The 26123-nt window shown below is 40.8% G+C and overlaps 1 protein-coding gene across 3 annotated transcripts in view; it reads left to right on the top strand.

Moving 5' to 3' along the window:
- Positions 1 to 26123, top strand: part of DPF3 (double PHD fingers 3) — a 159099-nt gene that overhangs the window by 101733 nt on the left and 31243 nt on the right. For 2 of the 3 annotated variants that reach the window (XM_035539529.2, XM_035539530.2), the window contains exons 6-7: positions 3670 to 3748; positions 15037 to 15174. In XM_035539529.2, coding sequence (XP_035395422.2) covers positions 3670 to 3748; positions 15037 to 15174 — 217 coding nt within the window. Of the gene's footprint in view, positions 1 to 6; positions 46 to 3669; positions 3749 to 15036; positions 15175 to 26123 lie in introns of all 3 variants that reach the window. The other variant, XM_035539528.2, reaches the window with a different exon arrangement.

Genomic DNA, 26123 nt, shown 5'->3' with positions numbered 1-26123 from the left:
TCTTAGCCAAAGACCCCCACCTGGAAAAAAATTTTCCAGAAAAATGTAAGTTTCAGAAAATTTGTATGAACCAGTAACCAAAACCAGGAGTTAGAGTCGATATGTGCACACAAGCTTGACTGTAGCTATCAACTAATATTCCAGGCTAACAACTCTTTTCTTATAAGCTGCCCTCACATAAGTTGCGCATGCTGGTTAGGGTAAGTGAAGGAGAGTGAACAGCTAGAAGAAATATACTACCTGGGAGAAGGGAGTTAGCAGTATGCAGATATCCCAGGCCTACACAAAGTTCTGAAGTTACTGTTATGTGCAATGTTGTTCTCCCCTGCTCAGGAAACTGTTTCAGGATAACTGTAGTATTTTTTCTCTGCTACTGTAGGGAGAGGAGTTGGAGGGTAGTAGATGTCATTTTAAAGTGTAAATTCATTACTTATTTTCTGCCCTAGAACTGGCCCCCTATTAAGAACAGGAACAGCCTTTTTTGTTGCTAACTAACTCCCACTCTGCTAGTGCCCTGGCTTCATTCAGTACAAAAAAAAAAAAAAAAAAAGAGAAGTTTGAAGAGTGCCAAATACTTCGAGCAATTTTCATTTTTATTTAATGGCATCAATAACCAAAGTAAAATGTGGTATAAATTAGGATTTCAAAATTAGGGCCAGATACCCTAGCTGTTGAAAACTGGTAAGCCTGAGCTGAAGCCTGAATTGCGTCTGGTTATGAGTGTTTTGTAGCTTTTCAAGCAACCCTTTTATAATGTTAGCCTGACTCAGGGTAGGGAATCGGGACTGAGGATTTCAAATTAGGGGATATGAAACCTAAGCAGCACTCCATTTCTGGGAAGGAGGCTGTCAGGGTGTTTTTAGAGGACAGAAGCGGGGAAAGGATGACCATAGGAAACTAGATTCTGCAGAGCGTGGCCTTTGGGGATTCAGAGAAGGAGTAAGGGCTGGAGGCATTGATGTAGAATGAATGCAGCAGAACTACTGCTCTGGACATTCCAAGTTGCACGTGCCTCTTCCTTTTCCTACAGCATGATTTTATTTTTAATCCTCAACTTCTCCATCCGTCCCTCTGGCTACTCTCTCTGGCTGCTTCAGGACTGCTTCAAGGCTGCTGTGCCATAGCTTCCAGGCCTCACATGTCAAGTCTCTTAGTCTTTGCTGCGTCCTGTCAGGAAAATGAAGACAGTTGTGGATGACTGAGTGCAACAGACTGGAGTGCCGACAGCAAGCACGTGGCACTCAGTTAAGAGCCTTTGGTGCAGCTGCTAAGTTAGCTACCCCCTCAAAGCTAGCCCTGAAACCATGAGAGCATTAGGAAGGACACTGAAAGCTGAAGAGATGGATTTACAGAAGGTTTTTGTTATCTTTGCTGGACAGGGAAAATGTGGTAGGAGCTAGGAGAGAGAGTTTGTTAGGTGGTATGAGAGGAATGCAGCTGCACCTGTAGAACTGTGTGTTCCTCAGCTGAATATCCCATAGGACATTTTCAAAGGCACTGAAGGTGTTTAGGAGCCCAGCTCCCAGTGAAAGTCATTGACTTGAAAAATTTCCCTGTGTGTTCAGTGCATGAAAAAATACATCTGACATGTGGTCATGACATGAATGCTGTACCTTTGCCTTTCTGTAGAGAACTGTTTGAAGGGAAACAGCTGGCTGCAAGACTGGTGAAACTCTGAGCAGCAGACCTTAAATTGCCATCCTCTTCTGAGAGGTGTCAATGTAAAAATAGTATCTTCTTACTCAACAGACCTGTTCTCGGTGTATAAACAGACAAACCTACTGACTAGTGACAAAAAAACACCAAACTTTACAGCTTTTTCACAGCCCTGAAAAGCCAATGCAGCCTGGTAGGATAGGGAAATGGGATTCTAATCCAGGTACCAGCAGAAATATTTATTAAGGGCCAATCACTTGTCTCTGTGAAGACTGTGATGAGCTGAGGGTTGTACAGGAGCTGAGACAGACCTAAATTCAGCTTACAGCACATTTTGTAATGGTGATGGAAGAAAGGAACTAGCCTGGGATTGATTTCATAGCTCAGAGGGGGTTTACAGAGCTGGCAGTCAGAAATAAAAATATTGTAGACTAATAAGCTGATTTTTATGCGATATGGTCAGTGAAGTAGCTTCCAACAAACAATTGTTGATGGGTCCTTTTCCAGGGTGAAACTGCTTTTCAGTTCACCCTTACAAATCTCACTGCATGTGCGTACTGATCTGCACAGAGGTCTTGGCAGAAGGCAAAGCTGTACTTGTCATACCTAATAGTATTTACACCATCCAGAGAGCTGCAAATCCATGTCTCTCCTTCAGGACTGTGTTAAGAGTTAGACCTGAGCAATCCCGAGGAAATAATACATGATGTTTTTGTAAATCCCTGTTTTGACAGACTGTGGTAGGCGAGTGTAAAACAGTTCCTTTTTCCTTCTCTTTAGATGTCCAGTGGAATGCAGCTCAAATATTGCTAGTTCAGTCCAAAATCCACAGATGAGGGACAGAGATTATATGATTGCTTAGTATCTGGGGCACTAATATTCTCAGAATTTCTACATCTTCTCCAGCTTTACTTGATAAAGCTATGTTCCTTTCTTATTTTCACATGCAAACGCTTGAAAGATTTGAGTCAGGTGGCCTTGCCTAGGGCGAGAGACATCAACAGTTTAATAAGAGGTGCGGCAGAAACAATTTTGTTGCTTTTAGCCAGGAATAGATTAGCTGGCAGAATTACTAAAGGGCTATGTAGCCATCCACCTGCAGATGACTTTCCTCATATGAAGATCAAGTCTATAATTATTGTCATCAGCAGACTGTACATTAATTATCATTAAAGAATTGAAGGCCTAGGCTCAGTTTCCAGTTCCACATCAAAACCGCTGCCATTGGATAGATATGAATTGTCCCCTTGTTGTTGTCTGGCCTGAGAAGGGTCAGGACCAAGTGTCTTTGATGCTGAACTCCACTTTTACCTCTCAAGCTCAAGACAGAGCAGTGTGTGCTGTGGACAAACAGAGGTTTTCCAGGGCTGCCAACTTGCTGTGTTTTAGGAACACAAAACTGCAAAGAGACCTTTCTGGGTAATTCCAGTTCTCCACTAGTGCAGGTAGCCATACTACCTAATCTTTTCCGCTAACTGACATAAGCTCCATGTTGTAGTGAACCATGGTATCTTTGTCCCAGTTAGAAGGCCCTTTTGAAACATTGCTTTCCAGCTAGAAAACAAAACAAAACAGCCCACCATCACCTCTGAAAATATGGTAGTTATTTTACCTCTGCTTTGTTTGTTACCTGTTTTCTGGCTGGTTTAAAGGTTATATTTATCCCTTACCACCTGTTCATCTATTTTTTTTCATTCGTATTCAGTAAGACAGGTATTTGAACATCTTCAGAAATGAAAGTTTGATGATACTTGACTGAATATGTGCTGGCAGTAGCATACTGCTATGGATGAACAGTTTGGGTTATCTGTGGAGGGGATCTCTGCTGCATTATGAGATCCATTTGCATAGTGCATATCTTAGGAGTTGAAGGGTCAAGCCTACCCTTGATAAACCTGTGTGGAAGCTGAGGATTTATTTAGTTTATGTTGCACATTTTTCATAGGAGGGTGAGGGGCACAAGGAGACCCGAGGGGCAATGGAATAATGTTAACATTCTTCTTGTCCTTGCAGGCTCGGGGATCTGGAGGTGGCAGGAGACGGAATGATGCTGCCTCCCAGGATGATCATGACAAACCCTATGTCTGTGACAGTAAGTAGCACCCAGATAAATGACTTTGCTTCCAGCCTGGTCCTACCAGCTCGGTGCACTCAGGGTTCATCTTTTCTTTTCCAGCAAAGTATTCTGCTGCTCTCTGACTTGCATGTTTGCAACCTGCTGCTGCTGCTCTTGGTGTTTTTGCATGAAGGAAATATAATTAAGTCCTCAGCAAGACTCCACCTCCCTTTGTGCTATAATAAGTCATCTCTTATATTTTCTTTCTCTTTCTCCTTCTCTTTTTCTGGCTTCTTGGCCTTTTGTCATCCTTTCCCCCATGTAAGATTCACCCTCTATTTCTTTCTCTGTTTCAGATAGTTACAAACAAAAGCATAACTCAAAAATCTCCGACAAAGGTACTTCACCCTTGTTGTCTCTCTTCATATATTTGGTGATTCTCTTTCCTTCAGTCCTTTTAAAATCTCACTGGGCTAAATTTTGAAGGTCTTATTTTCATCCCTTATTCAGAAAGGACTCTTGTGGCATCATCAGGAGATGAGCCTTCCTAAGAAACAAACACAACTGGAATGCTCTGTTTTGATACATATTTCCCTTGAGTATGACAATACTGTTTGACATCTTTCAGTGGGACTGCAGGTGAAGTAAGGCATTGCCCAAACTGAAAAAAGATATCAGAGTCCTAGTATGAAGAAGGAGTCAAATATTTGTTACACACTGTGTTTTTTAAGGTCTAGTACTTGGTGCTTTTCTTCTTCTTTTTATATTCATTTTTTTGCTTCACTATGTCATTTCCATGAGGGACACTTGTCTTTACCTACATGCTTTTGAGATTTCTTATCTGAAGACCTACTGCAGAGTGTTTGTGCAGTGAAGAGTATTATTAGAGTGCCTTCTATAGTACAAGACAATAACCTAACAAAAAATAATAGAAGGAGGAGAATAACAGGAAGTTTTCACTTCTGTGACCCAAAAATGTTTGGTGGTTTTGAGGAAAGTTAGAACTCCCTTTTTTCCACTGTTTAACTATCTTACAGTGTTACTGACACTGTCAGTATTTAGTGGCTAATATTGGTGGTAAGGGGAAGACGGTTGGACCAGAAGACCTTGGAGGTCTTTTCCAACCTTAATGATTCTATGACCTTGAAAGACCAACCATTACTATGCCAATCTCTGGGTATTTTCTGCTAATTTTTAAAAACATGAAGAAATATGGTGCATGCCTGGTAAATGAAAACTATATTCCATATGGTTAAATCATATTCTTTTATAGCGAGACCAAGTGACTGTGCATAGTACAATACGAACATGTTTGGTATATTACTTCAGCAAGGTGAATATTATAAGGGCTGCTGGGAATGAGTAGATATAGAGAGACTTGCAGATGAATGGGAGTGTCTGAACATATAATCAAGGATGAAGAGCTCTTTAGGATTTGAAGAGCTGAGAGACTTCTACTGCAGTTATATAGTTGTCATTCCATGTTGGAAGAACTAAAATGTGTCTTCTAAGACTTATCTAGGAGCCCACTGTATATCTTGTAGAAAGACACAGCTTTCCTCTGCTAGTATATGCATAGTTACCTTAATCACTTTTTTGGAACATCATTCTAAATCCAAGGACACTTGTCAATGTTGTATGCATTTTGAACATAATGACTCTTTATCGTCTGAGCTTGCTCTGCTTTTGGATCTTATGGAGAACTTACAACATGCATAGTAGTGATTTGAACAGAGTAGATAAAACATCTAAGATACCAAAGTAGGCGGCAGAAATCTGAGTTGAAGTCTATGTTCTGGTACATTGTTGTACTGATGGAATTTTGCCTTGGCTTACATTTTGGAGCATAAATTTCCTCTTTGGTTTTGGAAGTATAAACTTTCCTATTTCATTTGGCTGATACCCTTCATTTTTAAGAAACATATAGTCAGAGGGTGAGTCATAAGGAGTTTTGGAATCCAGACTTTACACAGTAACTCCTCCTTTTCCATTGTAGATAGCTGAGAAGAGGGTTATGTGGTAGCAGAACTCTTGCCTGACTGTGGAGCAGAAGAACTGTCCCAGTTGCAGTGCAATCCTCCTGAAATAATATCCTGCCAATGTTAACTTTCTGTAGAAATATTGTATACAATTCATAGTCAATAATTGGCTTGTCTATTCTGAGACCTTTTTCCTGCTTGGGTGATCAGTACACCAATAAAGGATTTCTTTAATGATTTTTTTCTTTGAAATGATTTGCTAAATGATTTTGTAGATAAATATCTATCTGATCATGGTAGGTTAGATATTGGTTTGCAGTACTCCATGTAGAGGTGTTTTGGGCAGATAGTTTAGTTTTACATGGAAATGTGCAGGTCAAAAATAGTGAATCTGTTGCATGGTTTGGAGAACTTGATTCCTACAATCATGTTATTGATATGAATAATTACTTTAGTAGGTGGACACTTTACTTTTTCTGTATATTCTTTAATTTACTTCCAGGTTGCCTTTTCTGCATGTGTTCTGATATTTGAGTTTGGAATGTGACCACAAAGAAGAACGCACAAGCATATCTAAAACAAATTAATTTTGGCATTTAAGTGTATGACCCCAAAAATGATTTGTGGTGAAGAACCACTGTGCTCTTTTTTCACAGTTGTGCATTCGTATTTGTAGGAAATGAGTATATCATCAGGCTTCATCAGTAATAAGAAGGTTATGTGAAATACCTAGCCTGTGTGTCAGTAAGATGATGCAAGAGCTATGACCAGCTGACAGTGCCTCTTGTGTTGTAAAATAACAACGTTATTTCTGAAATGACCTGCCTTTGGTAGAAGAAGCATTCAGCTATGCACCAACATTAAAGTTCATCCCAATATTAAAGCTGACTGGAAATATGGAATCTCTATACTCAGGGATGTTTTCAAAGCTTTCAAATTTTGTGTCATCCGGTGTTGTTAGGAGAACATGAAACCTCTGTTTGGTTGTTTGCCTGTTTTGTAGAATTAAATATTCTAAAATACTTCAGTTGGTTTTATTGAGTATATACTGTATCAGAAGCTCAGGATGAAATATTTGGCCATTCAAAGCATTAATATAATTGCTAATAAAATCATGAAATGCTTTATTTCATTAAATTGGCAAATGGAAATGGGTTAGCCAGATTTTTACCCAGTTGTATTGGACAGTGTTGTGCCTTGAGCTCCCTTGGGAAAAAAGCCTTGATAAGAAAAGTGGCAGAGTAACCTGGTGTAAGGTGGGTATAGGCAGGAAATGGTACCACAGCGGGTTGGTCAGCTGCTGTATCAGAGCAGACCCAAATGTAGCCTGAGTACCTGGCTAGCACGGCCTCTGATGTCAGTCCAGAGAAGTTGAATATACTGTTCAAGATGTACTTGGCATGTGGTTTGTAATGGAGGAACAGAGTGAATGAATGTATGAATGCCTATGTATGTAACAAGAATTGATGTTGTGTGGTGATGTCATGTGGTTATAAAATGATCAGGTGAGGAACAATTATGCTACCAGCCTGCAGTCTTAGAAAATAATTTTTCTATTTTTATATTTACTTTATTATTATTATTATTTATTTATTTATTCATTCATGCATTCATTCATTCATTCTGGGGGAGCAGAGGGGGCTTATGTGAAGTTTTATCTAGAAATATATTCTGGTTTAAAAGTTGCAATCAGTTGTCGCGGCAGAGCTTCATGACTCTGGATGTCTACTTCCTTCAGCCAGACTTGTTAGTTCGTGCTGAATCTCCAGAAGTTATTAACGTCACTCCTGTCCATCCTCATTTGTCTACTTTTATTCTTCTCATGTTTCCACTGATAGTTCCCTACACGCTTACCTACTTCTACCTTTGTTTTCTGTTCCTCTATCTATGGGAGATTTCCCTTGCCCATCTCTAAAAGGAGTTGCTTCTTTTTCTCTTTTCCTTGAACTGATATGTCCTTATCTCCTTTTAGTTTTATTCCTATATAAACTGCAATGTTAGCATAACAACTTATGTTTGTATTGTATCCTTTATTCATGGTCCCTCTGAGACTGAGATATGTATTTAGATCCATTCCTTGTCTAAAAATGAGAATCGACCGAAACCTTCTTATGATCTCTGCTGGATCACTGACTAATGCAACCTTAAATGTACCCAGAGACACTGATCCTACAGTCTTTTGTAGAAGCTGGTTCTTTTGTCAAAAACTTTATTTTCAGGTTTCTCCAGATACTTATAGTGAATTTCCTCTGCTGCAGTCTAAGACCAGAAGTCCTTGCTGTTCTTAGTGGATAACAATGTCTTCTTTCTATGTCTGAAAACAGTTACCGTGGCTTCTTTCAGCTGTGTTTTCTTCAGATTTTTTAATAAGCTTGTTTCTTTTCTCTGAAAAATCCTCAGAGGTTCTTCTTTAAATAACAGTGGCCAGCACTAAGTAGAAGGTGCTGTTCTGAAGATAGAAACAATTCAAAAGAAAGACAAATGGCTGTTACATTTATATGTAATTTATACTTACCTGTATAAATTGGATTTATGCAACTTGCTCTGTTATATATCTGTGAGAGGTGGCTGACCTATTAGGTTGCCTAATAAACCCTTTTTCAACGCAAGACACTCCTCTCCAGTGGCAACAGAGTTTTCACCTGTGTCTACCATGTGAGTTCATATTTAATAGACCCTTTGCTGTAACTTCTTGTTCCTTCCCTGTTCAACCTGCTTCTACCCAGTCTGAATATCTGTCATCCTTAGTTTCCTCGTTATACTGTCTTCCCCTGTTTATACCATGTTTTATTGGTCCACACAAGATGTCATCTTAATATTTTCTAATTATGCTGCTGTTTGAAAAAAATCTTTAATTGATGAAACTTGTATGGTATATTTTTTATTACTATTCTAATATTTTCTCCAAGAATCAGTGCTCTGCATGTTTGATTCTTTTATTCTCTATTCCACCCTCCAAGTTACTGATAAAAGTAGAGGCAAATGTTGGGCCCAACATGGACTCTTTCAGGTGCTTGAAGATGCAGAAAAGTGTCATGTGAAGTTTTCAAAAGATTAGGCTCCCAATTCTCGCTGATTTCAGCTGGAGGTAGTCTCTTAAACTGTTCTCTGTAAATATCCCACTAAGTGCCTATCTGCTTGTGCCTTCCAGATCGTATAAGGCTTGGTGCCTTATTGAACACTTTGAATTTGACTTTGAACTAATAATAATTAATCAGAACATCCTACGTTCAAATCATTACAGCTTGAAACAATTGGATTTTTCTGTGAGTTCATCATCCAGCAGGGTATTGAAATTTCCCTATTTTAAGGTTAATTTTTTCTTCTCCTTTCCCTTTCTGCAGTAAATGTATCACAGGTTCTGCCAACAAAAGGCTGGAATCTTCGGATAGTTTAAGTGATTTAAGATGAACAGATTCCACTGAGCTTCAATGGGAATTGAGGATCTCTCTCTTTTAAGTTCCTTAAAAAAAAAAACAAAACAGTTAATTTATGTTGTTCTAGCATGACTTGCCAACTATAACTCCGTGAGGACTATTCTTTAGGAACTATATTCCTGTATACGTTCACAAAGTGACTGGTCAAGTAATTACCTTAATAACTTCATCTGCTTTCTTTCTCCTCTCCTTGAAATGGACCTGATCCTACCATACTCATTTTAAGAAACAACTCATTTGTTCTCTGTAAGGTTTACTGGAGTACCAAAGGCTTGCAAGATAAGTCATGATGTAGGCTGATTTTTACCAGTTCTCTGAGATTTAATCTGTTATCGTAATTCTCACAGATATGAATGAATCTAACGCTGTTACTGCTGCTTCTTAGACCTTTGGTTAAATACCACACTGGCAAGCTTATTTAAAAATACTTTGATTATAGCATTATGTTTTTACTTGCTTCTTATGAATCTCCATCATGTCTTCAGCTTCCCTTTAAACTATTAGCAGCATAAGCCCTAAATCATCTCCTGGTATTATCCTTTCTAGTGAATCTCTAAGTAGTTAATAAGCAGTAAGATCTAGAATAAGATGATTGTTCAGATGAACCCAACAAACAACTCTCCCACCATAGGTGCTGTACTTGCCATTCACTGACTATATTATTGGTAGAAAAGCTAGAAAAGCCAACATAAGAGAGGCAAGAACACTCTTTTTATTTTTTTTAATATTGGATAACACAGCTGTGGAGTGGGTCATATGGTTAAGAGGGGAATAGAATTGTGATTCTAATCCTACAGGGTATCTGTTTTCTGCTTTGCTCCTGCTAGCAATTTATTTATTGAAATTTGGATGTACATATTGTTGGATATATGTGCATTGTTGACCTGTGTGTTTTGCTTTGGAGTTCAACCTTCCTGTGATCTTAATACAGAAGACAGATTCTGGGATTTGTCCCTCTGGGGGCAATGAAACAAAGACTATTTACTACCTACAGAAAATCCCATAAGAAATGGGTTAATAAATAACTGCTCTGATAAAAGAGGTGTATAACATGACAGTACTGATCAAAGAGGGACAAGTGTAATGCCTTTCCATCTGTGGAGGTCAAGATACACTGTGTTAATGTTTGAGATCTCTCTGTAGCAGAGAGTGGACATAATTGTAACAGTGGAGGTTATATTACCAAACCAAGGCAAAATAAGGAATGTTGTTTTTTTTTTTTGGATTGGAGTGAATGTGGGGGGACAGGAAGATAACTTTGAGGAATGATTGCCCACCAGCAGTTAACTTAAGCTTTAGTTTTTGACGCAGCCCTGTTGAGGAGAAAGAACAGGAGGCAAAGGAGAAAAGCAGCAACAATGAGGGGGAAAGATTCAGCAAGGGAAAAAAGAAAAAAGCATATATCCTCCCCCAATTTCCGGTTGCCACTGAAAACATGGATTGTTTCCTTCTGTGTCATACTGGTGACAGATTGTGTAAAATGTATGTGGAGAGCTGGCTGGAACATACCTCACAGTCTGCCAAGGACCAAATGTGTAACAATTTGAAAATGACAGCAACACAGCTATTAAATATTTGATGAGGAAGTCTTTTAAGTCATAGATTTCAAACCTCCTTTGAAAGCAGGGGAAGTATTTTATATTAATTTTACTCATAGAGAAATGTAAACAGAGAGAAAATTTGCTTATCCAAAGAGTTACAGGCTGTTACAGGCCATAACTTAGAACAGAGCTCTCTTTTATGAAGTGCTCAATGCTTGTGATTAAGCTGTCTGCAAGTTATGGTTTTTCCCCATAACATAGTTGTGTAACTTCTTCACTTCAGTCTTCAAACTGGAGGAAATGTAGGTTCATCACAGGAGAGCGTCTGGTGGCCTAATAAAATCTCCCTCTCTTCCTCATCTGTTCTGTTTGATCTTCACTGCCATGTTATTGCTTACTTACCCAGCTTGTTTCTAAGATGGCATTCGTGTCAGGTTATAGCAAAATATGTCCTTTGAATGCAGAAATGGAGGGGGTTATGTTCTACAAACTCCTGCTGTTTTCATTGGGTTTGGCTACCTAATTAAAGATTGTCAACTTTCCAGTGTTGAGATTCAGGATGAAATCTAACACATGCAAGGATGATGAGCTTACCCAGCATGGAAAATTAAAGATAGAACAGCCAAAGCTACTGAAAGAAAGGCAAGGCCACCCAGCAAAGTTTATGGAAGGCACACTCTCACTTCCTATGTATGAGCTGTGTAGTGTTAGAACATAACCACCAGCATACATTTCTGACTGGGGGAGCCAGTTCCCATTATGCTTTTGTCAGCTCCGAGAATGAGAAAGATGTGGTGTGAGCACTGGTCTGGGTACTGGAACTCATGAATTCTAATCCTGGTAATGATGAAAGATCACTGTGTGGGCAAGCCACTTAACCCCTTTGTGGTTCTCTTTTTTCAGAAGTGAAATGAAGGTAGTATTTCCCACTCAGGAATGTGGAGGAAGATTAATTAATGTTTGAAAAGCCAGTCTTGCGGTGGGAAGAGTTATATAAGAGCTAAGCGTTTATTAATGATCACCCTTTTATAGAAACTACTTCTTAGCACAGTGATATGGTAGATTAATAAAATGTGCTCTATCTGGAAAATAAGAAGTTAGGGTGAATTTGGGAAGATTCCAGTCTGTTGGAGAAACCATGAAGTTCTGACTTAGCTTTTATCCTAGGAAACTGTCACTGAAGCCCGTGGTTCTTTTGCCTGAGTAATATCATGATACCCTTTTTCCCCTATAAAGGTCTGATCTGCTTGGGGAATAGGAAATCCCAGCAGTTTCAACTCATGGGTTTGCTTCAGACTTTTTTCCATGTCAGAACACTGAAAGGAAGAAATGTCTGGACACCCAGAAAAAAGGCTGCTGGAAGCTACAAATCTTTGTTCCTACAAAGGATCTGCTAGAACTGTGTAAACATAACTCCTTTGCCTCAGCTCTGGGTATAAAGTCCTCCAAATTCGTTTGTAGCTAGGAATGTCTCAGCTTGCTGCCACCCTTGAAGGCTATCTCAAAGAGCTTTGCCAGTAGAAAGGGCCCAACTGCAGAATTACTACTGCCTTAGCTTATATTGATACTTGCTGTTTTTTTTTTCCTGTTGGATTTTTTTTTGCTGGAGAAGGAAAAGTCTGCAAACCCACCTGATTTCCTATGCCATCCCAAACTCTGCAGCTAAAATCCCTGCAGGATCCTGTAGGGAGTGGAGACAAGGCCACAACCTTGGGTGTTTCTGCAGGGAATGCAAGTTTCCTTTTGTACATTGAGGGAGAAAGCTGTATGAGACCTTTATTCAAGGATGCTGTGCTTTTACAAGGTAACACCTATAGAGCTAGAATTGTGTATTTGTTTTCAGGTAGACCTAAATGAAATGTAGTTTGTTAGAATTTTTAGACATAATTTTGTTTTGAAATTTAAAACAAACAAAACAAGAGGTAAATGGGACTGGGATTTAGAGCTTATCTGATTTTGCACCTACATTAGCAGTAATGCAGGATCAAGCTGTATAAGAGCAAGATAGAGTCAGATAGTATATATTGTGTAGCTGTTAACTCCAGGTGCCTCCTCCTGTGTCAATACAACACTGATCACCCGATAGTGCTCTGAAAATAAATTAAGCAGACAGAAGTTTTGGAGCAGTATCAGTAATTCTTAGCAAAAGTAAATTTTTTGAACTTCCATTTTCAAAAACACAATAAGGTGGATAGACTAGGACACTTAGTGTGATGCTCCAGTAATCTGCTAGGAATGTTAATCTCTCTCACCATTCTAAAAAAATGACATTACAGTTGCTTAATTAGAGGGACTTATCCTTACAAAATCATTTTAGCAGTAAACATTGTGTAGTTGTCTCTGGTTTGATGATTACTTCTGAGTTACACTTTTTCCAGTACTCAAAAAGTGGAGGCCAAGTCATACTTAACTGTGAATATCTTTCTTTTTTTTTTTTTTTGTCCTTGTTAGTATCTGTTCCATGGCTTGTCCTGTGCTTTGTAAGACCACAGATGAACAGTAGGTAGTTTCCCAGTCCAGAATGCAGTGAAGAATACGTGGTTGGTACCAGAAGAAGGGAGACCAAACTGAACTTCTGAGGAGAGTATGCATCCAAGAACAGTCCTTCAAAATATCAGGCAGCACAGTTAGGTTTACATAGGAAAAAAAGGCAGATGCTTCGAAGAATGGATGAACGTACGCATCTGGGCGTTTTAATCCTTCCTACTTCTCCCGTCTCCTGCAGGAATTTTCACTTCTAAATCAAGGGAATTTAAAGACTTAAGACTCTGTGCTAAGGACACATTACATTGGAAAAAAAAAATATCTGTTCTGTTACAGTAACTATATGATCATCATCTTGCAGAATGGAGAAAACTGGGATAAAAGTTTCTAATCTTCCAGATCAGTCATTTTATTCATATCATGAGGTTGTTTTACACGTTTATAATAAGGCAAAGTATTTTCCTTGAGGGAGTTTACAAATCAGTTAGAAGAGACAGAGAATTAAATCTGTTACCATACTAGGCTTTGATTTACAATTTTCTCTCTTCTGTTCCACAATGTGGACCACCAGTTGGCTTTTTGCGAGCAATAGCAGAAAAGTAAAATAATGGAAGTTTTACTTAGCTGGAAATGAATAATTGCAGTGGGTCTTTTTAAGATTTTTTGTTTATAGAGCTTAATGACATTCCCAGACTCAAGTGTCTGGGGAACAGAATCTATATACATTACAAGATACATTTTAGGTATCACAGTTGAGTGAAGTTTTTAGGACTGGATGGTGACTTCCCCCCTGGGGATCTTTTCAAGAGATCTAACATCAAGACAGAACTAGAAGCTGCTGGGTTCTGCTCTATCTTCTGACACACCTTCCTAAGCAAGCCATGTGGGACAGAGTACCACTTATTTCTGTGTGATATCCTGGAGGTCAATGAAGCTAGTACAGCAACTGAAAGTGTGGCTGGGAGAAAAAATCTGCAGGAAGGGCACTAAGCTTCTCTGCCTTTGTTTCCTAATCTTTTAGGATGGCAATAATTGATTCAGAGACTGCTTTGAAGATGAAAAGAGAGAACTTCTAGAAACAATACCATGCATTAAAATCTTTATAGAAGCTGAATTTGTATGTAATGAATGTTATGATGAAGTTTGCCCTTGTGTTGAGCTTCTATGTTTTGTAGACCTTTTATCAGCCTGAATTGTTTGAGCCTGTTGGCTTAGTACTAAAACAAACAAATGTTCAGAAGGAGGATTCCATGTCATACTTTGTATTATTTATTATGATTGCTGAATGTGAAGTTTTCTAAATGTTCATCTAGGAAGAAACTGTGGATGATTTCCATCTCCTTGTCTTGACTGGCAATCTGTGAATAAAGCAATTTATTGCCCTTTTAAAGAAAGACTTTTCTTTTTAAAAAAAAAAAAAAGAAAAGAAAAAGAAAAAAGAAGTAATTTTGTTTCCTTTTCTGAGAGATCGGTAATCAAGAAAATAATGTCCTTTCTTCTTGGTCCAGTTCCCCTTGCTGTGCATTGTGCAGCATCGAACTGGCACTTCATTTAATTTTATGGGCAACCTTGTTAGTAATCTCAGCAGAAAGGATTAGGGTGGTATGAGCTGCGGAGACTGAATGTGCATTTGTCTAGGTCAGTAGGAAGGACTGCTGGCAGCATGGTGGGAAGAGCGCTTGTCTGGGGCCGTGGGGCTGCAGGGCTGGTATCTGTCACCTTTCACTGATACCCATCAGTAGCGTTTCAAGCAGGAATACGGAGTTTGTGGTGCTACTGCCAGGGGAGAAGGGAGTGCTATTTTAAAGGATGCTGTCATCGTTGCAGGTTGTTCTGATGTTTTCATTCTCTCTTCCCCTCCCTCGTATTTCCTTTCCTCCCAGTCTGTGGCAAGCGTTACAAGAACAGGCCTGGGCTGAGCTACCACTATGCCCACACTCACCTTGCCAGCGAAGAGGGTGATGAAGCCCGAGAGCAGGAGACCCGCTCTTCCCCTGTCCACAGAAATGAAAACCACAAACGTGAGTAGTATTTTCTCTTTGCCTTTGAGATCCTTTTCAGGGATGTTGCCTCCACCTGCTCTTTGCCTTGCGGAGGCTGGCGTGATTGCCTGGCTCCATTGTGAGTGATTGGTACCTGGATGCTTGGAGCTAATCAGCCACTGCTCACACCAGTGCTGGCTCAGCTAGTCAGGAATTCATTTCAAACCCAGCATTATCTCTGCAGCAAGTCACTTTTCCATTACAGCTCCTGTGGGGAGGAGGTGGCAGGGAGAGGGGGGGAAAAGAAGAGATGCCCAACGTCAAGCAGCCTCCCAGTGGCTGTTAGCAGGGCTGTCAAGGAAATACACATTCTGTTTCAGGGGGCTGTCTTTGTTTTGCCTTTGAATAAGACACCTTTATCCATGCCTCAGATTTTTAGCTATGAAATTTACAGCATCTGTCCCCCTTATCTCTGCATCTCCTCCTCAGAAGGCTTATACTCATCTTTACCAAAATGCACTTCTTAGTTACAGTTTTGAAAAAATCTATGAAAAGGTATCAGTTCTCATCTGCAAGGAGGAATGCTGGAGCATGACATCAGTTACATGCCTAGATTCTCCACACCAATGCAGGGCTGAAAGAAAAGGTATAGTCCAGATGGCTATGTTTGACTGTCCTTCCTCTGCTTCTTAGGCACAGAATGGGGGGGTCAAGGAGACTGTGCTTTATTACTGATTTTTGTGAGACTGACAAGTCTCTAAGCCCCTGTTTCTCAGTTTTCCAGTGTGCAATCCTATGTGATAGTTGCTTTTACCATGGGATTTGTGTTGATACCTTTGTTCACTTATGAAAAGTCCTTTCAGATCACTGTGTGAACTGTCATTTTAGTTCAAAGTAAGGAACAATGCAGACAAAGCAATAAAATGTTTATGGGGAAAAATATCCAGGCAAACATTTTATAATGTATTAAGAAGAGCTGGAAGAAATATGGAAGTAGGAAAACATTTTGTTTTTAAGGAGGATAATTGATAATTGTCCCCAGGGATGGAGGGGGGGAGGGCTTCCTTCCTCCAAAGCATCTGCTGCTAGCCACTGTCTGAGCTTGAAGGGCCACTTAGTGTGATCCCATTTGGCAGTCTCTGTGTTTCTGTCACTTTTATGCTCTACCTTTCAGTTATTCATGCGTTTGGTAGGTTCACAGCAAAGGTAATTTTGACTCCTCCAGCTGTTGATAAACTTGAGCTGTCAATGCACTATGAGTGACTGCTTGGGCAGACTGGAGACTGTCAGTGTTCAGCCAGTAGCTCTTGTTTACTTAGCATTTACATTACCTCTGATTTTTGCTGTTGTTGTTTATCATTGTCATCATTATTATTTTGGTGCCTGCAGTATTTAGTAATAGTTGCATATCTGAGAGGTGTGTTGCAAGTCTGTATTGAGTTACTATTCATAACGGCCTTGCACAGGGGCCCAGACAAAGAAAGGTAGCATCCATTACCCTTCAGCTTCTCACAGAGGCCAAGGGCAGTCTCAGCCCTCATGTTTCTGGTGCTTAGGAATTGATAGAAGTTAGTAAGAAGAGGAGCTAGAAAAGCTGTGGAGAGATTAGCAGCAGCAGGACTTGGCCCGTGGAAAGAATGGTTTGTTATGTACTATGGGAAGGGGTAGAATGGGAGCTGCTCTGGCTTATGTTCCCCCAGAGATCCCATGTAATGAGTGTGGCAGAGGGAAGCTGCTGATGCACAGATCCCAAAATAGGCAGAAGTATAAAAGCAGTGGGGTAAAACCCTCTGACATCTAGCCCTGAGCAGAAAGAATCTGCTTAACAACCAGCCAGGAGCCAGTGAGGTACAGGCAACAGCCATGCGAATGTGAAGATCACCCCTGGGGAAAGTCCCAGACGCCGGAAGGTAACTCTCCCAAATGGCTTAGCTGTCGCAGTGGCTGTTTGTTCCTTTTTGCCTGTTTATTTGTTTACAGCCTTGAGCTCAGATCTTGCATCTTTGCTCTTTCACTTGGTGATATTTAATTTATGCTGCCATTTATCTTCCATGTGAATGCTAATTGTCCACATTGCTAATGTGCAGTCATTAAATGGTCCCTTTGTACAGGGGGATGGTGGGGAGCCAGAGCATCAGATCTTTCCTCTCCCCTAAGAACTGCTAGGCATGTGTTATGAATTAGATTTGACAGGTCTGCAGTGTCGCAGGGCTCGGGCTTCAAGAATCCTCTCTGCATGGGCTTGGGGGGAAAGGGAGGGAGGAGGGGGGATGTTAATCCAAACAGCTAATCCGCAACCTACTGCACAGGAGGACCAGAGATATGGTATAGAGCAGGGTCTGGTTATTTGCTTAGCAGTGTGTCAGAGAGATATGAGCAGCCTGATTTAGCAAAAGCAAGGCAAATTCAAACGAGCCATTTGGAATTTTTCATGCTGTGGGAGGTGAGCACTGGGTCAGTGAAGTTCAGGCGGGCAGTTGCAGCGTGAACTTCCTTCCTTTGTACCTACGTCTGTTCTGCAGTCTCTGCTCCTTGTGGTGCCCGCAGTAATGGCAGCCTTGCTGATGCAGGAGCAACCTTTCTGGAGAATGGCTCCTACTGGGTACAGCTACAGATGCCCTGGCTGGTGCCAGCTAAGGAGCTGATGGCTCCGTGTCTTTCTGCACACCCAGACCCCTTTACCTTTACTCTTATCCTCATGCACAGACTAGTTCGGGAAGTTCAGTAAATTATCCAGGAATTTTTTATCCCCGAAAAGAGATTTAGATAGGAGGAATCTATCTGAAACTGAGAGCTGCTGAATAGATGTGTATCAAAGAAGGGGATTGGCCCAAGCCCCAGGTTTCACCTCCCTGGCACATCTCACTGTCCTTGGCAGGTGTAGATGGTTTGTTTATTTACAGCTCTCCTTCTGTCCTTCTTCCTATAGATTATCTTTTGCATCAGGGAAGATAGTTTGACAGTCTTCTCTGCCCTTTGCCTTTCCTAAAACACCTTAGCCTGGGCTTTGTTTGAGCTCCAGTTGCTTTGTTTGGATGTCTTATCTAGCTCTTTGACACAGATAAACAGCCCTTCCTCAGTGCCTAGTCTTGCCTCTGCCTACACACCCATTTATTGCTGACATACGTTCTGATTTTTGGCATGACTATGGACTTGTGAAAAGGAGATTATAGAAAACCTTTAAAAAAGGCAACTCCCCTTTCCTCAAGTCCGCCAATAAAAATGAAGGATCCCACACCATTCTCAGCCTTTTTTTCTGTTGCCTTTTCCTCCACATGTTGGCACTGACAGCGTGAGATTTGTGAGCCCAGGGTGCATCCAAGACTGCCACAAAACACCTGCTGTTTTATTCCATCTCACTCTATGGGTACAGGCCAGCTCTGGGGGCAGCTGGTGCTCAAATTTGGAGACACTTCTGATATAGGAATTACATTAGACTTCTATCTATTGAAATGTGTGTGTGAATGAGTGCATGAGTATAAATGCGCTTCCTTAATTCCCAGGAGAATAAGATAGTCTGTCTACATGGAGAAAAACTTCCTCCCCATTAAAGGAGGAGAATTTTCAGTGGTATTTTGCTGTGTGAAACGTTGGTTAAAGGCAGCTGTGTCTTAAACAGCAACTGAACTTATGCCCGCAAGCACTTTGGCCAATGACGATCCTAAATAAAGCACATTGTGCTGGCTGTTGCTGGCCTAGCTGTGCTGTGCAAGTTGGGCCGTACCTGCAATAGGCTTAGTTAATGAGCATGCAGGTCTGTGAGCTCCTGTCACTCTGTGAGCTTGCACATCTGACTTATAAAACCACCTGTTTATGTTGTTTCATGGCATCAGGCTGTTGTGCCCAGTTGCATTGCCGATTTTATGATGTGGATAAATCTGTACTGGAGAGACCAGCCAAAGTTGTTTGTGTACTCTAAGCATAATTGGATACCCAGTCTCCAGAGATAAAAAATTAATGTGCTAACCTCAGTGTGCCTCCAAGCTGTCCTCCAGCTCCCCCACACAGTCAGCTTTGAAACATTTTTATTTCCATCCAGGCAGGGGGCTGGCCATGAATAAATGACGAGAGTCAGCCCCTCAGTTGGAGACGAGCTGTTTGTTCCTCTCCACAAGCAGCATCAATTTGAAAAGCTACATCAGGCCTACTTTTTCCCTGCCTCTGTGCTGATCCTCGCTGGGGCCATGATAGGAGCCACATCTGAGTGCAAGGGTGCGTCAATGCCCACCTTGTGACAAGACACCCTGCAGCAGGTGCCTTTTCAGTGAAAATATGTACATTGCCTTGATTTGACTTCTCATTAGTTTAATCTATTTTTTTTCCCAGGGCTAGTTTTAATGAAGAAGAAAAAGTCAGAATACTAAAAGAAGCTGTAATGATTGCAGACTTTGGAGATGCATAACGATTTCCACTCAAACTCTGCTTGCAGTTGTAAATTTCTCAGACTTCTGTGCCTGTGTTTTGAGATGTTAAGGAAATAATAGACCAGTTGTTTAGAGTGGCAGAATACTGGAAAATCTCAAAATTATCTCCTATGTACAGAAACCCATAGGGGTCTCTTGGCTGGTTTGTTTGAAGTTGTGTTTTTTGTTGTTGTTATTGTGGAGGTGCTATCTCCATGCTTTTTGTCCTCATATATATTTTAAACTAAGTAAAACTCAAAGATTTGACTCAATTTGAACTTAGGTGCTCTGCCTTCTCACATTCCTCCAGTGAACAATTTCTAGAGCCAAAGTCTACAACATGTGACTGGGACCAACTTGAAGACATTGGCCATCCTTATATGAATGCTGAGGGATGCTGTCGGTCTGCCCTGTATATTGGACAGCATGACCCCTCCTTGAGTTCCCTGAGCTGACAGGAATGCTGCACTTCGATGGCCAGAAGCCAAGCCTCAGGAGAGGAGCCCCTCAAAATCAGGAAATCTGTATTTTAACATGTTGGACTTTTTGTGAGCCCCTCAAAATCATGAAATCTGTATTTTAACATGTTGAACTTTTTGTGAACCCCTCAAAAGCAGGAAATCTGTATTTTAACATGTTGGACTTTTTGTCTGCTTGCCTATTCTTTATCTCCTACTGTTAATTCTCATGGGGTGCTGGACAATTACAGCATGGTCTATTCTCATTGATTTACTGTGAGCAGTGGGATTTTGGCTAGTGTCTTATGTGCTCCTGCAGAAGACCTTCCAAGATCAGTACACAGACATTTGTATGAAGTGTGCCTTATAGTGCAGGAACACTAACACCCCAAATCTGCTAGATCTCAATAGCTGATGCTGTAGTTTGTTGGCTTACCTTCCATTGTCTGCTTCCCAACTCATTCCTTAGCTGTTCAACTTAAGGGCCATACCAATTCCTGTAAAAGATGTGATCAAATGCTCTTCCTTCCCCCACAATCAGAGGCTTCCTCTGACTCCTACAGAAGTACCTGCTGCTGGTAGCACTCACTTCTTGCAGCTTGCAGTGCTCCTTGGTTGTGACTCTCCATGAGCAGGGGGTATGTAGGAAAGGCAGCCTGTCAGAGCTGCTCAAAGCTGCGAAGGTGAGAGCTTCCTCTTTCCTCACAGCACCAACTAACCCAAAGAGGAGACAAAATCCAGTTGCTAGGGAGAACTGGCAATACTTGCGGTGGGCAGCTTGCAGCACCTCTCGCAGTAGCACAGCTGACTTCTCTGGCTGCCAGCAAAGGGCATGCCTGCAATGTGTGGTGGGGCCCATGGGGCTGTGCAGAATGATTAGCTTGGTACCGGGAACACAACAGCAGCAGTTTCCCAGTGCTACACCCGGTTCACACACACTCTGAGCAGAGGTTATTTGGTTGAATGCTGTGCCACATCAGCGCAGCTGTGTCATTACCAGCCTCAGTTGTGCTTGCAGACTGCTGGAGGGTCTCTGTATCAAGTGCCCCAACACTTCTCAGTTTAGGGTTAACCCACATGCTTATCTCTGCTATTAATGACAAAGGAAACGTGCCCAAAGAGACTCACCATTTCCTCTCATTCAGTTTGATTTATGTTTTTTTCCTGGAAAACCGCAGTGAAAAAACCCCGTGTTTAATTCATCCATGAGGACAGCGCGGAAATGGCTGTGCACATCTCTGCCTGGCCGCGTACGAGTGACAGAGCAAGAGCCTTGAATGCATCTGAGCTTTGCTTGGCCTCTTCCTCACCACACCGGGGGTTATAAATTTTTTGTTTTATAGTGCGGTTCCGGGGCAGGGTCTGGGCCTGGGCGTTGAGCACAGAAGCACCTCTGGGGCCCACCTCCCTGACTTCCACCATTGCTCGTTAACCCCCAGCAATGATGAGGCAGACGTGGGTGCATCTCTGGCCAGGCATCGCTCTCCATTTTCCTTCAGAAGCTATACTTGAAGAAAAGCCAGGGTCCACGTGTCGCCTGTCCTTCCCCTCTCCTAAATACCGTTTTTTCATTGTTATTATTTCATCGCAATTTCTCACTCGAGCCTGCCTGTCCTCCCCAGACACGTTTTGAGCAGCAGGCCGAGGGGCCGCGCCGCAATTCCTTACACTTGAGAGATGAAGTAATAACAGGTGGCAAGACCAGAGGCAGCCCGGCCTGGCACGCCGGTCGCCATGGAAACGGGCCAGACCTGCGAGGGATGAGCTCTGTCAGCGGCAGGGGGGGAAGGCAGCCCCAGGCACATGGGGGCACTTGGGCGGCGGGTTGGGACGAGGTGGCAGTGCCTTGGGATGAGATGGCAGCGGGTCCTCCGAGGCGCTCCGCCAAGGCAGGCCGTGTGCGGCTGAGCATTGGGCTTGCGCTTCAGCAGCAAGAAGGGAGGTGTCGGAAAGGAAAACTGGGCCCCAGCTGCAGACAAAGGGTCTTGTAGATTTAAAAAGAAAAAAAAAAGCAAATCCACCCCTTTTGCTCTGTTGCAAAGCACATTGACTTGATTCAGGCCTGCACGCAGGTTCCCGTGGTCTCTATTGTGCTCTGGAAATTTCTGTTGCAAACAGAGTAAATGACCTCATTCAAAGCCTTTCAAATTGAATTGAAAACCTCCAATGGACTTTATTGGTTTTGGATCAAGCCCAGAAGAAAAAGGTAAGAGCTGGACAAAATGTGTTACGAAAAATCCCTTTGGGAGCACATTTATGTCTGATTGTAGCCAATTCACTGTAATCGTTTAAATAAACAAGGCACAAGCCCCCACCCTGACCCTGAGGCACAGGCTCTAGTCCTCCTCCTCCACTGCCTTTCCAGTCAAGGAAATCTTGTATCTTGTATCGTGTAGACAAGATACAAAATAGAAATAAAGTGCTAGCAAACCTGGATACACCACTTAAACCATAGCTAAGTATCAAGCTGCTGTACCCACAGGCTGAAGAAATACGTGTGGCCGTGATTTGGTACTAAGGAGCAGAGAAACCAGTTTTTCTTTTCAGTGCTGTTTCCACCTACAAGTGTTTAAAGATCATTATCCAAATCATTAAAATAAGTTCAGTTGGAAATCAGAAAACTGAGAAAATACAGTGTTCTACTTATTTAGCTTTTGTTTGTATGTTTTTAAGAGTCTCATTTAGAAGGAAACCTATTGAAAATATTTGTGTTCTGAACTTTTGGGTTAAAAAAAGGGACAAGAATTGCTTCTTTTGAACTTGCCTTCCATTCAGGTTGTTTATTCTCTGCAGCCATGAGAGCTAGAAACTGAGGTTCTTATTGTGTCACGTGGCTCCAGGAGAAAATAAAAATCCTAATTTCTTGATGTTATTTCACTAGAAGCAGCTTTCGTTTGTCATTAAAACAGGAAAATAATTTCCAGATTCTTTGATTACTTTGAGAGGGAAGAAAGGAAGCTAGAATTCTGGTTAAAACACCTACCTTAAAAATCAAGAAGGCATAGAACTTATTTTAAATACTTAAACTCAGTCAATTTGTTTAGCATTTTAGGTTTTGTCTACAGAGCAAAGTTACTATGTAATATACTACAACATTAATTTAATTTACAGTACATATTTTGTAGGAAGACTCCTGTGAATGATGTTACTATATTTTAATAAGGAATTTATTCAGCTTAGCATTATATAGTTTGAAATTCACTTGATTAGGCTTAGAAGAAAAAATGTATTTCAGAATAAGAGCATGCCAAAGTTATTTGGAAATACTGACTTCATTTTCAGTCTGCATCCTATCTTCACATGAATCAGCTTTCAGGTACGGTTAAACCATCATCTGACCAGTGCAGATCTTACTCAATGCATTTTAAAAAGGATTTTTAAAGTCAGTATACACTGCCTATTTGGGGGCAGATGTAGATGAAGACAGGGCCTTTGATGAAACAAGAAAGTGAGACCAAGTTGAAACTTGCAAGAGGCAGTGATTTAAGTACCCCCCCCTATGAGAACACCTTAGCTCAGGCAGTACTCCTCAAAGCTTTTGATCTGTTGTACCAGTTTGTAACGTAAAAGAAAATCAGAGGAGTTTTGTGTAAGCTAGGACAAGACCATAGTTGTTTTTCAAGGCTTTGCTTTAAAACTGTTTCTGATTCTGGGTGAACGTTTTTCAGACAAAATCCTTGGTCGTAGTCACCTGATCAAAATGATTGAGCTAGCACACCTTGGTGAGTTACTTCTCATTAGCTGAGCTATCATGTGGCTTAAGCAAGCATCTTCTACTTTGTGATTAATGTGTGCAAAAAGTGTATACCTAGTTAATTACTCTGTCTCAGATGAAAAGCAGCAACACATTAGTCCCTAGTAATTTACTTGCTTTCACTTGTGCATCCATTCCCGTACTTACTATTGTAAATACTTTTATTGATAAAGGGAAGGGATTAGGGTTGGGCTTTTGGTGTATGATATGCTTCTCATGAATATTGTACATTATATCTATCTTTGCTTTGTTTCTTAATTTCCTCCTCGTTTGTGAACTACAGTAAAATAGAAGTAAAAACTCTGAGGACATACACAAAAAATTCTTTGAAAGTAAGAACTCTGCTTACTGTCATCTGCAAATCTTTTTATTCTTAAGCTTTCTGTGATTTAGCCTGAGGCTTAATTCGCTGTACAGTACTGATCAAGAAAATAAGCTTGAGTTAGGCTTCATTCCAGTTTTTGTACCCATTAGAATGAAAAAGCGTTGAAGACATTTCCTGTACTGGTGTATTTGGCTGTGAATATGCATCATTAAAGACAATATTGGTGTAACTTCAGGAATTCTAATCTGTGTACAACTTTTCAGGACTGGCATCTCTTATCAGAGTCAGCTGAGCCAGGTCCATATTATGAGTGATGAGCAATAGATGAGCACATAGACACTGACATTAAAAATTAAATGAAAGTGGAAGACCCAAAAAAAAGTAAAAGGAAATGATTAAAAAGCATGCTTTTTCCCTCGCCAGTAGTCTAGGAGAATCCCTTCAGCTTCATCACAGCCAATGAAAACCCTCCATGTGTGCCACATACTGTAGATGAATTGGTCAGTGTATGTGTTTTCATGAGTTCCCCTGTCCCATTTCCAGTTTGACTGTTGGTGGGTCTTAGGTTTGTGAGCTGTGTTGGAAAAATTTAAGTCAGTATATGTTGCACATTAAGCCAGTTACGTGATTCTACACCATGTAGAAGTAGAGCTCTTTGCTTAGTACTCTGGCAGGCACCTTGAATGGTTGTTTTTATTTGTCGCCTCACCACAGAATTCTTGTGTTTTGAGGAAGCCAGTTAATCACCCTACTACCAAGTCTTTCCATCTGTAAAATGCAATGGTGCCTCTTCACCATGAAATTTAATTAGGGCCCAGTAATACTTTGGCTAGATGGCAAAAGGCACTTTGGACTTCACTGAGGGTTAATATTAGGTTCTTAGTAGCTGTAAGGCGCTTTAAGAAACTCGCATGAAAAGTGAAGTAGTAAGGAACAAAAAACTCACTGGATGCTGGACTTGCTGAGCTTGTATTGCATATGACCTGTTTGTAGATGCAGCAAAATATAAAGAAATAATGACTTAACTTTTTCAGAGTGGGGCTGCAGTGGGAAAAATAAATGTTAGGGAGATCTGCTTTTTATAAAAAAAATAAAATAAAAAAAGTACAAGTAGCAACTTTATGACCATTTTGTTACAGCTCTTAAAATGAGTCTGTGTGCTAGGCTTCCACCTGGTTGCAGTTCTTTTCTGCTTATCTTGCATTTGTGTATTAAATGCCTCTCTGCTAACTGGCAGGATGCTAACCTAACTGTGGGATCTTATGGCTGGTTTTGGGAGAACCAAGTATCTGCTAACCAGCACCATTTCAGAGCAAAACCCATTGTTTAGTAAATACATCAGGGACTTCATGATCATGTAGGAAGATAATACTGTATTTGCAGTGCTATGGTTTTAATTTTTTTTCTTCTTAATTTCACCTTACTTGCAATCTTTCAGCTACCAATCTCCAAAAAGCTCAAATAATCAACAGCTGGAAGTGAATGAGTAACTAGATGCACCCAAACCAGAAAAAAAACAATTGAACTCGGAGGAAATTTTAATTTTAACTGTATGTCTTGGACTGCTACCAGAAGCCTTTTAGAATGTCATTGTTCTTTGGGGGAAATTTGGATGTGGACAAAAAGATCATTAATAAAGGCTGTCAAAACATCTGTTAAAAATCTGCAAGTTACAAAATATGCATTAAAAAGATAATTAAATATAGATGACGCAGTTTAAAGGTCTTCATTTTCTAGTTTGTAGCAATCCACATGGGGTAGACTTAGGCCAGGTATACCGCTGGAATTTTTATTTTTAAGTTAAAAAAGGAAAAACCAAGACCAGCCATTTCCGCCATTTCCCTCACCCTTTCATGGTTCCTGGTCAGACTATGGAGGAACAAGAAGTTTTCTCTCTCTGGAAAGCAAAGGAGGAAAATGGCAGTTGTGAGGGAGAAAAAAAAACAACATTGATATTCTGCTCAACTAGAGATGCTAAAGATTTCTGTCCATTTCTCCTTTCTAGAGGAACAGCCTCCCCTTCTACTTGAGCCCCACTGTGTGCCTGC

Source organism: Cygnus atratus, chromosome 5 (assembly GCF_013377495.2).
Source record: "Cygnus atratus isolate AKBS03 ecotype Queensland, Australia chromosome 5, CAtr_DNAZoo_HiC_assembly, whole genome shotgun sequence".
Taxonomy (NCBI): domain Eukaryota; kingdom Metazoa; phylum Chordata; class Aves; order Anseriformes; family Anatidae; genus Cygnus; species Cygnus atratus.
Note: the sequence above shows the minus strand (reverse complement) of the source record. Positions and strands in the feature narration are given on the sequence as shown.